Source organism: Saimiri boliviensis, chromosome 2 (assembly GCF_048565385.1).
Source record: "Saimiri boliviensis isolate mSaiBol1 chromosome 2, mSaiBol1.pri, whole genome shotgun sequence".
Classification (NCBI taxonomy): Eukaryota; Metazoa; Chordata; class Mammalia; order Primates; family Cebidae; genus Saimiri; species Saimiri boliviensis.
Genome location: NC_133450.1, coordinates 173,727,025 through 173,742,788, shown reverse-complemented (window position 1 = coordinate 173,742,788; position 15,764 = coordinate 173,727,025). Strand labels below are relative to the sequence as shown.

The 15,764-nt window shown below is 41.9% G+C and overlaps 1 protein-coding gene across 2 annotated transcripts in view; it reads left to right on the top strand.

Annotated features, from left to right (window-relative positions):
• Positions 1–8,461: 8,461 nt before the first annotated feature.
• The window catches only part of MLLT3 (MLLT3 super elongation complex subunit), a 281,686-nt gene continuing 274,383 nt past the window's right edge, over positions 8,462–15,764 (top strand). Inside the window, exons 1-2 of one of the 2 annotated variants that reach the window (XM_003928129.4) lie at positions 8,462–8,728; positions 10,178–10,358. In XM_003928129.4, coding sequence (XP_003928178.2) covers positions 8,717–8,728; positions 10,178–10,358 — 193 coding nt within the window. In that variant the 5' untranslated portion in view covers positions 8,462–8,716. Of the gene's footprint in view, positions 8,729–9,016; positions 9,234–10,177; positions 10,359–15,764 lie in introns of those variants that run through there. The other variant, XM_039475174.2, reaches the window with a different exon arrangement.

The window sequence follows — 15,764 nt, the reverse complement described above, 5'->3', positions numbered from 1 at the left end:
TTTGCATTCTGAGCTGGAAACTGCGTTTGTATCTTTTTCCTGCCATGTATCTTTTTCACTGCCTTAAGGTTCAACTTGAGTTTTGGCTTGAAATCAGACCATTGCATTAGCTGTCTAGTCAAAACATCTGGGATACAGCGAGACCGGTACATAATTTTAAATATAGGTTGTATAAGAGAATTAAAGGTATTGACTGAAGCAAAGGTTAGGAGGTCTGACATCTCTAAAAGACACTTCCGGTGCCTTTTGTTTACAGAGTACCACAACTTGAGTAAGAACCACAATATAACCACTAATGAATTGAGAAACTACATGCACTGTTATATGCGATTACAGCTTCCACGTTGGGATTGCTGAATAAAAATCAAAACCAGTCTCTAAATGCTTTGCCCTTAGAGTAAAAAGAATTTTTCCAGAATACTGTCATCATATTTATAATTCCCATAAATTTTGCTTTGTGGTCTAGTTTGTAAGCTTTTATCTTAAAGTGGTTTAGATTTATCTTGTTTATTTGTTCTTTATTTGGGGCCTGATTTTTAAAATTCATATTTTCACTCGATGACCTTCTCTACTCCTCACAGACATTTTAAGGTGTGGTGCCTTTGTGCATTCTCCCTCAAGTTTGGAAAGGAAACACAGAGGTCTACCCTGTTATTTAGTGTACTCTTTTCACATTCCTTTCTGGTACCTGGTTGCCAAAAACCAAAAACAAACAAACAAACAAAAACTCCATAAAAATCCTGGGTATAAGATGGTAACTCAAAGAGCAATCTGCTAATCTGCTATTTGTTCAAAACTGCTGGCCAATCTTGAGACATTGCACTGGTTGTACTTCCTCAAGAAAAGGTCCTATTCCCGATTTTAAGAAGTACTAACCTGACAGGTGTCAGAGGTAGGTGACCTTTAAAGAAAATATTAACTGAGAACAAAAGCATTAGAAGGTTTCTAAATGAGCCAAGGCTACTCATCCAGCTGCCCTTGAGCAATAAAAAAGGAAAGTCAGTGCATTATACACCGGGTCAGTGATAAAAGCCATGAAAAAAATAATCTTTCTAAGTTAGACAATGCTGATATTGGCAGTCCTTGAATGCTATTAAAACACACACACTTCTTTTTGAGAAATGCTTAATGGGGCGCAATTAAGCGGTCTGTAGAATTGAATGACCTTTAAATTGCTGTAATCTCATGAGGGAAACCTTTCATACACAGCATCTACTTTTGAAAGAACATTCCATGAAAATATTGTCATTAATTCAGCAGGGCATGCCAAACCTGTGTCTAGTTTCTTGCTCCCTTTGGAGTCCTCCATTCCAAGAGAAAAGCTGAGATCACCAAATACGTTGACTTCAAACATGTCAGTCAACTAAAAGCCATTACATTATTATAATTCAAAAACAAATTTGGTGGTAGGCAGAAAGGAGAAAACATAAAATAGGTAAAGCTTTAAACTGACACAAAAGAAAAGAAGAAAAAAAAATTATAACCTCTATCTTTTCCTTAGAAAAAAAATTGTTATATTTTCTCTTCCCATTTGTCCCACTTTTGTCCTTATTAAGCATATATTTTTAAGAAAAAAATCATCGAATAACATATACAGAACTGTGACTTCCTAAATTAGTTCTGAATCTTAACAATTTTTCCCCTACATTGTATATTTCCAAAAAAAGAGGCTAGGCATGGTCTCATGCCTGTACTCCCAGCACTTTGGGAGGCTGAGACAGGAGTATTGCTTGAGGCCAGGAGTTCGAGACCAGCCCTGGCAACATAGCAACGCCTCTCTCTACAAAAAAATGATCTCTTCTCTCTCTCTCTACAAAAAAATGATCTCTTCTCTCTCTCCCACCTCCTGGGTTCAAGCTATTCTCCTTCTTCAGCCTCCCAAGTAGCTGGGATGACAGGCACCCACCACCACGCCCAGCTAATCTTTGTATTTTTAGTAGAGACCGGGTGTCTACTAAACCATGTTGGCCAGGTTGGTCTCAAACTCCTGACTTCAGGTGATAGGCCCACCTCAGCCTCCCAAAATGTTGGGATTACAGGCGTGAGCCACCGCGCCCAGCCACTTTTTATATTTTTAGTAGAGATGGGGTTTCACCATGCTGGCCAGGGTGGTCTTGAACTCGTGACCTCAGGTGATCCGCCCACCTCAGCCTCCCAAAGTGCTGGGATTACAGATGTGACCCACTGTGCCCAGCCTTTTTTTCTTAAATAAGGATACAATAGAATAATCAGGACTTATTGTTATGTGCTTAATAATATCTTTCATTTGTTGTGGTAACCTATCAATGCTAATCCAGTAATTATGAAATGCCTTTAAATAAATGAACCTTAAAGACATCCTGAATTTATTCTGATTTGAAAGGACCAAGAAAAGTAGCTGACCTTCAATGGAAAGCCAATAAAAGTTAACTGAACACATTAAACGAATCATCAAACTAAAATGCTAAAGTCATGAAACATAAGAAAAAAGATTGAAATAAGAAATATTAAGGGTTTGATTGTACAGAAATAAAGTTATTTTGCTATTTGTAAGTTATTCTTATCTCCTTGTTACTATTTGAAATTTCTCCCAAATTGTTATCAATACAGTCCAGAAGAGAGTTCTTCAATAACTTTCCCTTATTTGGTTTCATAGAGCATATGTAATAGACCTATAATTAGGAATAGCCTTTAAGAGTTCTTTAGATTTAGCAAACTGTAAACGAACATTCCTTCTTTCCCATTGATTGGTATTGCTTCCTAGATCAATTGTTTTTGGCCAAAGCATCCTATATCTAGGATGAAAAATTGCTTAATAAAATTTAGAAAGTTTTTCTTAATAAAATTTAGAAAGGGCTCCAAAACAGAAAGGATGGAATAACATATAAACTTTTCTGTGAGAAAAACTATAAATGGAAAGTAACAAATAGATGCAGTGATGCACATTTTGCATAGTTAAAAAAAAAAAAACTGCCTCTAACATAAATTTACATTAAAAAAAAACCTCACACTCATAAATTAGGTCATTGTGGATTATCTACAAAGTAGTTAATATACTCATGGATTATTCAGGGTTGACTGTAAATAGCTTAACCCAACCAGGATATTTGATCCTACCAGAAGGTAGTAAATCACTAACTTCTTAGAGGCTTAGTATTATTTACAAGCCACTGTCACACTATTTAGTAGAAGGAAAGGAGTAATTTCTTTTTTTTCTTATTGAGATGGAATCTTGCTCTGTCACTAGGCTGGAGTGTAGTGGTGCAATCTTGGCTCACTGCAACCTCCACCTCCCTAGTTCAAGTGATTCTCCTGCCTCAGCCTCCTGAGTAGCTGGGACTACAGATGCACACCATCATGCACAGCTAATTTTTGTAAATTTAGTAGAGATGGGTTTTCACCATGTTGGCCAGGATGGTCTCCTCGTGATCTGCCTGCCTCAGCCTCCCTAAGTGCTGGGATTACGGGTGTGAGCCACCGTGCCTGGCCAGGAGTCATTTCTTTTTCCTAAGTTGATGGCAGTTTTTGGCAGTTTTTGTTGAAGTTTGAGCTATCTAAATTAGTTCATAGGCCTGATATATCATTTTTCTACTTTTACCAAATAAGACAAAATACAGTTTATGATTTTAGGATAAAGTGATTATTTTAAGCTGATTCATTATATGTGAGTGGGAGAGGTGAACTCATATATAAAAACAAACACAATTTCCATTAAAAATAAAAGACATCAAATCATTACATAAAGAAGGAAAATTGCACAGTAACTTTTGAAGAGCCATAGATATACAAAGATACAGTCATTTGGTCTACTTTTTGGATAGATTGTTTTACAGCAAGAATTTTCAACTTAATATGTATTTCATCTATAACTGCTCCACTAAGCTGCCTTAATATTTTAGAAAGACGCTTTCAATCACACTGTATCAATTGTCCCCCAATATTTATTTTGTTTCATATTGCTGGTTTTATGTGACATCCTTGATTAATTTTCAGGCCTTGAGGTGCTATTTATTAAATTAGGAATAGAGCCCACTAAATTAATAAATTATTACTGTGGAGGCACTCTTGTCTTCTGCATGTGTAAGTACATTGCTTAAATTACTCTCGGAATAATTTACACATGAAGAGGCTCTGGTGGTTAAAAAAGCTCTGTGTATTTCTTATCTCTGGAAATAGTCCTGGACTAGGTGCTCAAATGGGTATCAAAGCAATTATCTTTTTTCAAAGTAGTAATGATTCTTACTATTCTAGTGTTCCCAACACACTATCCTAGAATCACGAATTAAATATAATGTTAAACATGTTAACATTTTGAACCAAAAATTTCCATAGGAAATGAGGAGACAGTTTTAACTGAGAATTGCTCAAGATCTTGAAAAGACAGCTTACTTTGATTGTGGGATTTTTTTTTCTCCCTAAAAGAGCTGTAAAAAGGTGAATATAGAGAATTCTTCAGATCAAGAAAAAGGAAATTAGGAATTGGCTGCTGTTGCAAGAAATATATCTGCCCCTCCCCGCTTTTAAGTATTAAAAGGGAATTAGGGACAATGACTCCTGGCTTCTAATCTCATGCCACTGTTTTTCCTGTCCTTGGACTGTTCATGTTAAGTTTCTATGCTCCTTGCTTTTATGTGACACACATCTTATCCTAAATTTAGGTGTTATGAAATTAAACAACAACAACAACAAATGTTTTTGGTGAAACTTCTCCCTTGGCTTATAAACTCTGTGATATCAGGAACTCTATTATTCTTATAGGCTTAGGGCCCAACTCTCTGCTTGACTCCTGAAATGATTTTGGTGAATAAACACATGGATGAAGTAAACAGAAAAATTTGCACCATTATGGAAGCAGCAGCTTTAATTATTTTGAGTCTAATTTTTGCAAAATGTCTGTTTGGTGTCTGTCACATTTTCTAGTTTTTTTTTTTCCATGATTTTTTCTTCCTCTCTTCTCCCCAAATCTATACATCAAAGGATGGGAAATAAATGGTAAATTTCTATTGATTTGATTGCATTTGTGCATCAGTAATCTATCACAACAAATAGATACGTTTATTTTAGGATGCTCCTTAACACCCTAATTGCACTTTAAAGGCCCTCTCTTTGTTTTGCCAGAAACATGGAAACTGGCTTTAGCTTCCAGACTAAACAAAACAATTGCAAATAAAAAGGCTGGAGCCAAAATGATGGTGGGAGGGCAATAGTGATGGTAGTGGTGGTAGTGATCTGTCACAGACACTGTTCTCTTTTATTCTTCATCACGATTTTCATTTGATAAAAATAATTACTTTTAATTACGTTTCTGATCTTCGAACTAACCCCATGGTGCTTCACACTGTGCTATATACCAAAGTATGAATTTTGGTACGATAAGTATTCTTTGGATAAGTAGATTGTTTTATCCCTCATCACTTCCATCTTAATTATTGTATTATTTCTGTATTTAGCACTCGTTTGTCTTAAAATTTATTAGTAATACATTTTCTATAATTACATTGTCAAATACGCAAAAGGTTATTTTCCACATTTTCTACCTCTGGTAAAAGTGTGAACATCTCCAGACACGCTGCACAGGAAATTAATCTATTTTGATAATAGCAAGTTATTAAAATAGGTTGTAATTAATACATTGAAAGACTTGCATAAATTCCTTTGTCCAAAGTTGAATGGAGAGTATTCAGGCTTGTGTTTTCTTTTCTTTCTTTTCTCCCCGTTCCTGGTCTTTTTGTTGTAAAGGGGTCACGTAAGGACGTTAGTGGAAGAGCTCCGTGCGCCATCTGCTGACGGAATCTAAATCCGTTCAGTGTTTGGAGACGGAATAACTGTACATTCGGTTGTTAGGGCATTCTTTGAGAAAGGAGGGGTACTGGGAAAAATATCATTTCAGACGCTATGGCTTATTAGTGATTGCTGGAATAAATCTGAATTCAGAAAACACATAATTCAAAAAAGAGAACTCTATCCATTGTGCGAGTACGAGTTTTGGAGACAATCCCAAGAGAGTCTGGTGGCCAGCTCGGAAGAAGTTAGACAAACCCTGAAATCAACTCAGAAGAGAATAGGATTGTTGTTTTTGCCTGTATCCTGAGCTACACTCGATGCCAATAGTTATCACTTAATAAGAAATGGCTTTACTAATGGCACATCCAGATAACCTTTATTTCCAAAATTATTATTACAAAGGACTGTTCTCCAATTTGATTATTTTATCAAAAGTTTATTAATGCACAGCAAATAGGTCACCCTTCACGTAGATACGACTCACACAGCTTGTCTCTGTGAATATAAATTCAGTCCTTGTACACACATACAGACACAGTTACCCATATGCCTACAGGATGATATGCGTTTATGTATATGTGTGTCAGTTGAGAAATCTAAGCCCTTGGATTTGTATTAAAATGTTTCTTTCATCAGTCGTTTGCTCCATTCTCTACTAAATCCTGTAGAAGGCTGGAAAGAACTGGGGACCTCAACCTAAAGGAGTTTCTTGATTAAAACTGAAGGGCTGTAATCCCAGCACTTTGGGAGGCCGAGGCGGGTGGATCACAAGGTCGAGAGTTCGAGACCATCCTGGTCAACATAGTGAAACCCCGTCTCTACTAAAAATACAAAACACTAGCTGGGCGTGGTGGCGCGTGCCTGTAATCCCAGCTACTCAGGAGGCTGAGGCAGGAGAATTGCCTGAACCCAGGAGGCGGAGGTTGCGGTGAGCCGAGATCGCGCCATTGCACTCCAGCCTGGGTAACGAGAGCGAAAACTCCGTCTCAAAAAAACAAAAACAAAAACAAAAAACAAAAAAACAAAACAAAACAAAACTGAAGGGCAGCGGAATCAGTTTTAGGGGATCAAAAGTCGAGTTGGAAGGTTGCTGGTTTGGAAACTAAGGTTAGTTCCAAGTGGTCCGACCTGATTCTCAGGATCTTTTTGAGAGCTGCTGGAGAATTGAAAATTAACAGCGAGGAACCGGGACGAACTAGATAACCTCCTCCCCGCTATTCTGCTCTCCTCAATTCAAAGGCCGAGACAATTTGCTTTTGTGGAAAAGGGAAGAAAAGGGAAAAGAGGAAAGCAAGAAAGTTGAGTCAGAAAAAGGAAGAGAGACAAAGAGAGAAGGCAAGAAGAAGAGAAGAAAAGTCAAGGTTCAGCAAGAAGTTGGGAGGCCAGGGAAAAAGGGGAGTAAAGATAAGACAGAGACGGCAAAAGAGGTCTAAGGGCTAGGAAGATGCAAGGATCTTTGTTTAACGAACCAAAGTCACACCCATCTTTCACTTTCAAATCAATCGTGTAGATCTTATCCGTTTCCTTTTTAAAGGTTGTCTGCGCTTCTAAAGGAAGCCAGTATAGGCGATACTCCTCTCCGCGCCACACGCGTGGCCGCGCTGTTCTGTCTCCGGCCACTAAGACCAAATACAACGCGAGTGATAACATTTGCAGAAGCGCGACTCTGAGAACACTCCTGCGACTGGTTGTCACCCGGGAGTCTAACCGGATTAATACCCAGAGATGGATTACGCTGGCTGTCACCAATCCGCCTAAAGATTATAATCCAATTTATGCACATTACAGTCAGTATTAACTTTATCTGCTATTTTAAGACTCCCGGTTGCCCTGCGCGTCCTCAGAGGACAATCCTCCACGTTCTGATGCAATTCAGTAAGCTGTCAGGAAGGGAAGCCTCCCGAAGAAAACAACTCCAAGCCTGGTCCCCGAGGGAATGTACCCGGTACTCCCAGGTGTCTTGCCTTCACCTGGGCCCCGCTTTACGAAGCTTCCCTGCAGGGGATTAGCAACAAGGAAGGCGTTCCCTTCCGAGGAAATAGCATCCTTGTTTCTCCCTTGTTCATTTCATTTTCAAATTATGGCAGGAGGGCGGGGAGTGAGGGTGGTGGGCGGGTGCCTGTGAGTGGATGGGGCAGGGGGCCAGGAGATCGTAGCGGGTTAGAACAGCCTCAGCGATTGCTATTTTCATGCTTGTTTTTTGCAGGATGGCATTTCTCTCGCTCTCTTTAAATAAGTTTGTTTGGGTGTGAGTTCTTGTCTTTTCAGCACAAAACCACAGAAATACGTGGTGGAAAGTAAAAGCCCACTCCCTCCTCCCCGTGCGTGCTAACTAAAGACTTGATTTAACACCCCTTCGCCGGCTGCTGGGGGCTCCAAGCAGTGGCTACATTCCAGCAGTTTTAATCCGTTTTTTATTGTAGGGCGAGCGGAGTTTACACAGGGGCTGGGATGGCTCCCCAGCTGGCCGCTCTCCCCACTCCGGCGCCCCTCCCTGCCAGCCCCCCAGCAGGAACCTGTTACTTTAAGCGAGGCGTTCCAGTGTGGCGCTACGGGCCGCCGGGGTTTCGGGAGGTGGCAGGTGATTGGCTCTTTCGAGCTCCCCCTGGCTCGCTCGCTCGGCCTCCCCGCGCGCTCGGCCCCGCCCGCAAGCCCTCCCTCCGCCCCTTGAGGCTCGGAGCCCCGTGTCAGGCGCCACGGCGCATGCTCCGGAATCATCCTCTTTACCCTGGAGCTGCTGCTGCTGCTGCTGCTTTTGCTTTTGGGGCTGAGTTTAATAAGCCAGCGAGCGAGCAAGCGAGCGCGGGGGGAAAAAGGCAGAGAATGTCCGCCATCTACCCTCCGCTCCTGGGCGCGCTCTCATTCATAGCAGCCTCTTCATGAATTACAGCTGAGTGGGGGCGGAGGAGGGGGGTACCACACAACACCCCAGCAAACCTCCGGGCCCCCAGGCATGGCTAGCTCGGTAAGTACGCGCAAAAATAATAATAAAAGACCTCCCCCCCTTTCCTTCCTCGCCCTGCGCCGCCGCAGCCCAGACAGCGCCAGCGCTCCGCGGTTCCAATTAGAGAAAGGTTGGTACGGCTTGCAGGGAGCTGCCGCCTCTCCCTCAGCCTCCGCTCCCCTCCTCCCCCACCCCCCCCCGGCGCGCGCGCACACACAGACACACAGACACACACACACACACTCACACACGCTCACACTCGCCCCTCCACCCCCCCGCGCCTCCCTCCCTCCTCGCCTCTTTGCAATCACGAGAAGCGCACTCACACACTCCCGCTCGCTCACACGCGCGCACTCACACACACACATACACACACACACACACACACACACACACGGTGGAAGGAGGCGAATAATAACTCAGCCATATTTCAGCCGCCGCCGCCGGGAGCTGCGGGCACAGTCCGGGGACCCGGCGAGCAGCCTCGGCGGCCGCACCTCCGCAAAGCGCCGCCGCCGCTACGATGGTGCGTTCTTCGCGGCGCGCGCGTGTGTGAGCCGGAGTGTGCGGGGCTGACAGCAGCGGGGCCGCACGCAACTTTGCCCCAGCGCCGGGCGGTGCTGCGCGCGAGCCGAGGCTCGACGGCTGTCCGCCCGCCGCCTTGCCTTTCTGAATTTCATTTTTGGGGGGGAGGTGGGAGGTACTTTGGAGCCACTTTGGCTCTTGAAAGTGTGTTGCGGGGGCTCGGTTCGACTGGCCTCGTCAATCGCCTGGGGCTTTTCGCTGGGGGGTGCGGGGTGCTTTAAGTTATGGATGCCTCGGCGTGTTTTCCTGCGGGCGTGTGTGTGTGTGTTTGTGTGTGTGTGACGACGTCTTATTTTTGTTGTGCACGAACCCCGTGGCAAGAGCACGGGAGTTTGTGCCCATCAGCAGAGGCTGCCTGTAGTTTCCATTCCGCCTGGCACAGCGCTCCACACGCACGCACACACACACGTACACAAAGACTTCCTCGGCGTGTGCCTGTCGCCGCGGTACTTTCGGGGAGGGGGTTCGCCAGGAACCCGTAGGCTCCCCTGGGTCCCAGCCACCTCCCCTCCCACGCAGGGAAACCGCCCCGGCATCCCTTTCTGATTTGTTTCCGATGCATTTGTTGTCGTGCTTGTGGTGGCCGAGTGTGCTCTCCCTCTTCCCCCGACCCCCTTCCCGACTGGGGATAACATTCCGTTACAATCCTGTCCGGTGTGGATGCGGAGCCCCGGGCGCCTGGGGTCGAGCCTGGCCGGCCTGGCGGGTATATTTGGGGGTGTGGGGTGTGCGCGCCCACGCGCGTGAAACCTGGATGCAGAGGGCACCGCCGTTTCCTTTTATGTGCGTTTCAAGAAGGAGGAAAAAAAATGTCAGGCGCAACGTTCACTGCCGAAACGTCGCCTTCCTGTTGTTCACGACTGTCTCTCCTCCCCCTGCCCGCAGTGTGCCGTGCAGGTGAAGCTGGAGCTAGGGCACCGCGCCCAGGTGAGGAAAAAACCCACCGTGGAGGGCTTCACCCACGACTGGATGGTGTTCGTGCGCGGCCCGGAGCACAGTAACATACAGCACTTTGTGGAGAAAGTCGTCTTCCACTTGCACGAAAGCTTTCCTAGGCCAAAAAGAGGTAGGGCTCGAATACAAAAGGAGCTTGATAAAAATGTCTTTGCCTGGCGAGAAAACAATCGCTTGGCCCGGGCGGTCCCGCTGCCCTGCTCCCCGCCCCCCGCGCCGCGCTCGCCGGCGTAGCCTCGGAATCCGGGTGCGCGGCGCCGCGCGGGCCAGGTCCTGGCTCCCGCCCGCGCGCGCGCGACTTCGGCTTGGTGAAAGTCACGGCAGAGAAAGGACCGTCAGGTGTCGAGTGTTTATTCATCCCAAGCCAGCCCTCAGCACTCCTCTGGGGTTAGCCGCAGGTTCTGTGGGGAAGGTGCAATTAGTTGTTGGGTTTGGAGATGTGGGGAGTGGGGCTGGAGGGAATAAACACTTTGCGCGTTTTTTTTTTAATTTTCCTAGAGAAATTGAGATTTACCTGTGTTATTAGCAAAGAATGTATTGGGTGTAGTTATTGTTCGATCTGGGCAAGTCGATTCTCTTTAGGGTCTTCTCTTTCTTCTCTGTGTATGAGGCACCAGGTGCCAGTTGCCACAGACTTTTCTTTTTGTGGCTTGGCCACCGCCACACCCCACTCCAGTCTGGATTTTATGTTTACTTGGGGGGCTTACTTGTTCCTCCCTCCCACCCCTGCGTGGCACTTGACTGCTCCTTTGATTCTGAGCAACGCTCCAAAGTGTCTGCCTGATGTGATCTGCAGGGAGACGGTTCTTGCAAAGGTCGAAGCTAAGTTTCAGAGGAACGATGTGATGTTGCCTTTTGCTTCAGTCCCTCCCCACCTTGGTTCTTAGCCTTGGAGTCTAGTTTGCATAATCCTGCTGGGCCTCTGCACTCCCAAACATTTTCCATAATGGGCAGGACAGTTTTGGAAAAATGAAACGGAGTGTCATTTTGAAAGGAATTTAAAGAGGGTTTGAGAAATCTCGATTTCTTTTCCTTTCCTCCTCTGGAAAGCTAATGTCTGGTTGTTTTAGTTGGATTAGTGGAGGTAACAGTACAAATACAATAAGGTGCTTTGTTTGTGAGCGGGTTTATTTATCTAAGTGGACACAATGGTTAGTAGTTATCTTCCATTTGATCCGTAATCTTTATTGGCATCTAGAACTCCTGCCGTTTCTTAGAGTAACATCATAATAAATCCATTCCGCTTAGAGCTATGTGGAAATTACTGAACATTCAGGGGGCTGAATAAAGAAAGGAGAAATGCCTTGCGCCTTAGAGGTGGCAGAGGTTTGTGTTGGTGGTAATTTTTGTTTCCAGAGCTCATGTAATGGGAAGCAGGATTGTGGTTTGGTTTATAACTCCTCCTGAAAACTTGAACACTTGAATTTGATGGGCTTTGTTAGATGGTTAATAAATAAATCCAGTATTAGAATAGAGGACTAGAAATATGCATGGCCTATAGGGAATAATATTTGAAATTTGTTAGCATTTTGTGTTAAAATATAGTCAGAGATTATTATGTCTCATATTTCCTCCAAACTGTGGTAAGGATGATGAGGCTGGTGTAATGCTTCTTGGAATCTCTCTCCCTTTCCATGTGTTTGTAGAGCAGAGGAGTTTAAACAAAAGAAACCACCTTGTAAGGTCCTTGATACGCATTATTACTACTACTTGGCTGTAGTTCACTTCAAGGTGAAATAAGCTTTCAAAAAACAACATTTATTAGGAAAATTAACTGAGTTAATTGGCAGAAGATGAAGCTCTTAAGGTAACTTTGTTTAGGCACCTTGACAATCAACTTAGCATTATGAAATTAAAGATGATCAACTTCTATTTTACCATTTTTTCTCTGCTTCGGTGGATGTGTGCATTGATGATACTTTTATTTCCTATACTTAATGATTTTCTGTCTAGCCTGAGGGAATATGAGGGTGCTGCTCGCATAGGCCACACCTGGGAGGTGTTGCTAGGTGTGGTAAGCTGCTCGATAACAGTGATGCCTTGTCAGAGGTCTCTAGTTAGAGATGTCTGCTTGTTGGTTGGACTCCTCAATTTTTATACTCAACTGTGGAGTTTCTCTATACAGTCTATAAGCCATTGTTTTAAAATGTTTATTTTTGGATTTTTATTTGTGTGCGTGCTTCCCATGATGTGACAAGTCCTGGGAAAAGTGCCAGCTTACGTAGCCCAGGAGAGACTTTGCATACTGTAATTACACATGATTCAGATTGCCAGAGAAGGTTTCTCTGTTCATTGGGAATAGTTGTGAGTTCAGGCAACACCAAACATGCCACTTAATCCTGGGACTTATTTTTTGGCTTATAAAGTCTTTCAATTGATAAGAATAAATACAGAGTAAGAATGCCAAGAATTTCTGTGTTGACTTCCAGTACCTTTTAAGGTGCTATGTTAGCTATATTGTAGATCTATAAGTGATAGAGTACAATTCTACCGTTTGGAAATTGGAGAAACTGCAAATATGAATTTGTGGAAAATCTGAGTTATAAGATCTTTAAAAGAAATGCTCATATTCTGTAGTAAATAAGCTGTGTTGGCTATAAATAATGACAATCTAAATCACTTTCACTGTATACAGTAGCACTAAACAGAGTTGAACCTTAGGACTGAGGATGAACTGCTCAGCCACAAAGATGAATGAGTACTTAGTTTTGTAAATCTTTGGTTTGGAAAAGTGAATTGATTTTCAGGTTGATTTCCTTTACTTTACAATATTATTGGAACTTGAAGGAGAAGAAATTATAGTATTTTTAACTTGTTGCCTAATGAGAATTATGTATACCATTTCGGAATTGAGCTAATTGGATTTGAAATAATGAGGTTTTGCTCTGTCATAAAGAAGTGTGGGAGACCTTCAATTTGAAACTACTGCCACAAAATCTTAGAAAAGAGATTCTGATGAAATGGTGAAGCATGGAGTTAGCCGTGACAGAACAGGTAGGTCAGAGTATGATGCGTTTTAAAACTATCTACCTGCAAATAAAGACAATGTCTTATTTATTAGCACCAAAGATTTGTACTAGTCTGATGTGACTGAAATGAATAGTCGCATTCAAAACATTTCGTTTAAAACATTAATGTTTTTGTTTTCAGTATGTTGTGAATTTGAGTGAACTTCCTTTCCAATTACAGCCATCTTTACTATTGCAATTTGTTTCACTGACATTTATGATACGAAATCTGTTGCTTATTATTTTATGTAAGCTAATTTGGCCACTGGTATGATTTGATGGCTTTTTATTTGTAGCCTTAGTCCTTTGAGTGGGCAGATAAAGCTTAATAAATTCACTCCAGTGATTTTCTTTTAAGTGTTTGAGCCCAGCTTTACTGCATAGTTTTGATTTGTGTTAAATGGTCTTCTGAAATAATTTGGATAAGTCTTTATGAGGGTGGCTAATATTTGAGGGTTTACTAGCTGAAGATCTTGTGTGCATCTGGTGTATTTTCTCTTCTGAGTCATTTGAAAGGTATAAGGAGGCCACACCTGTGATCCCGGCACTTTGGGAGGCCCAGGCAGGCGAATCACCCGAGGTCCAGAGTTTGAGACTAGCCTGGCAACATGGTGAAATCCCATCTCTACTAAAAATACAAAAATTAGCAGGGCATGGTGGCAGGAGCCTGTAATCTCAGCTCCTGTGGAGGCTGAGGCAGGAGAATGGCTTGAACCTGGGAGGCGGAGGTTGCAGTGAGCCGAGATTGTGCGATTGCTCTCCAGCCTGGGGGACGAGAGCGAGACTTCTCAGAAAATAAATAAATAAATAAATAAATAAGTAAAAGATAGAAGGAAAAAAATAAAGATGGGTGACTGTTCTGATACATTCAGTGAGTATTATTTGTGTAGGGTTCTGTATTAAATTTAGATGACCAGTGAGAACAGTTTTACTACTTTGCATTTTGAAGCACATAAAGTGTAATTTTCCAAGGTACTTAAAAGTTGAATTGTTGGAGGAAATCTCGTATTCTGTGGGTGAGAATGTAATTCGGGCAGGGGTATTTTGGAGAACATTGGCAAGACCTGTTAAGATTTTTAATGTTTATACTGTTTAGCTTAGCAAATTTACTTCTAGAAATTTTCTGACAAATATGTTCTCACAAATACGCAAAGATACAGCATGTTGTCTTGTGACTGTTTTTGTAATAGCCAAAATTTGGAAGCAAGCCATATAGGGGCCCTCAACTGGATAGAATTAAATGATGATAATCCATAAAAAGAGGTACATCTATTTGTTGATTCAGGAAGATCTTCAAAAAGAATTAGGTGAAATAAGACAAGTGGCTAAAACATTGTGATCTCATTTTTTATGAGTGCTTGTGCAGATAAGAAGTACATGTATGTGTATGCATGAGTATGTGTATAAATAAATTTGGATTAGCAGGCATCAAACTCTTACCAGTGGTTTTCTTAAGTGGCTACTTACGGTGGTGGTGATGGGAGGTTATTTTTGTTGTGTTTGATTTTTTAAAAAAAAGTTCACTGTATATTTAAAGCATTAAAATGAGCACACAATTACTTTTTTAAAACCGAAAGACAAGGAATAAAGAACCAATATAGAATACTGCTTTTAAAATAGGGATTAACATGTAGCTATCTAAAAGGTAAACATCTAAAAGTGATCTTTACTATCTTGGGTAGCTATTGTTGCTTAGAGATGAAGAGAAGTTAGGGTTAGGGATTACAGATTTGTATTCAAATGTTGGTTTAAGAGACTTGTGTGGTTTTAGACAAGTTACTTCTGTATCTATCTTTTGCATTATGGAAATGATGATAAAACAGAACTATTACCTCATAAGTTGAGTTTGAAATATAAATCAACTGTTTTCAAACTTACTGGGCTTAAGACCCTTTTATACTTATTGAGGACCCCAAAGAGTTTTTTTGTGTGGAAGTTATATTTATTAATTTTACTGTATTAGAAATGAAAATGGAGTTATTTTAAAGAAATTAATTTGTTTAAAGGTAACAACTTATTACATGTTAACATGAAGGTAGCATTTTAATGAAAAATAAACATTTTCTTAAAAAATTGTGACAAGAGGAACCTTGTTTACTTTTTTTTTAAAATGTCTTTGTTTTAATAGAAGATAACTGTGTCCTCTTACCTGCTTCTGTTTTCTGTTTGTTGTGCTATCACATGTCATGTAGCCTCTGGAAAGCTCTGCTACTCATGAGAGAATGGGATTGAAAAAGGCAAATAACTTCATAGATTTTATTATATAAATAGTTTTAATGTCACCCGTATCCTGAAAAGATTATAGGGATCCTGAGGTCCTGACACTACATTCTGAGAACTGCTGGTAGAACATATTTGACATATAATCTGGCGTGCATAAATTGCCCAATATATGGAAACTGATTGTTAATATCTTTGCTAAGAAAAACTTATTTAATGGAAAGAGAAAAGGCAAATCTTCCAAGGTATTTGCCTTATTAAATTCCAGTGAATGATTACCTAACTTTTTT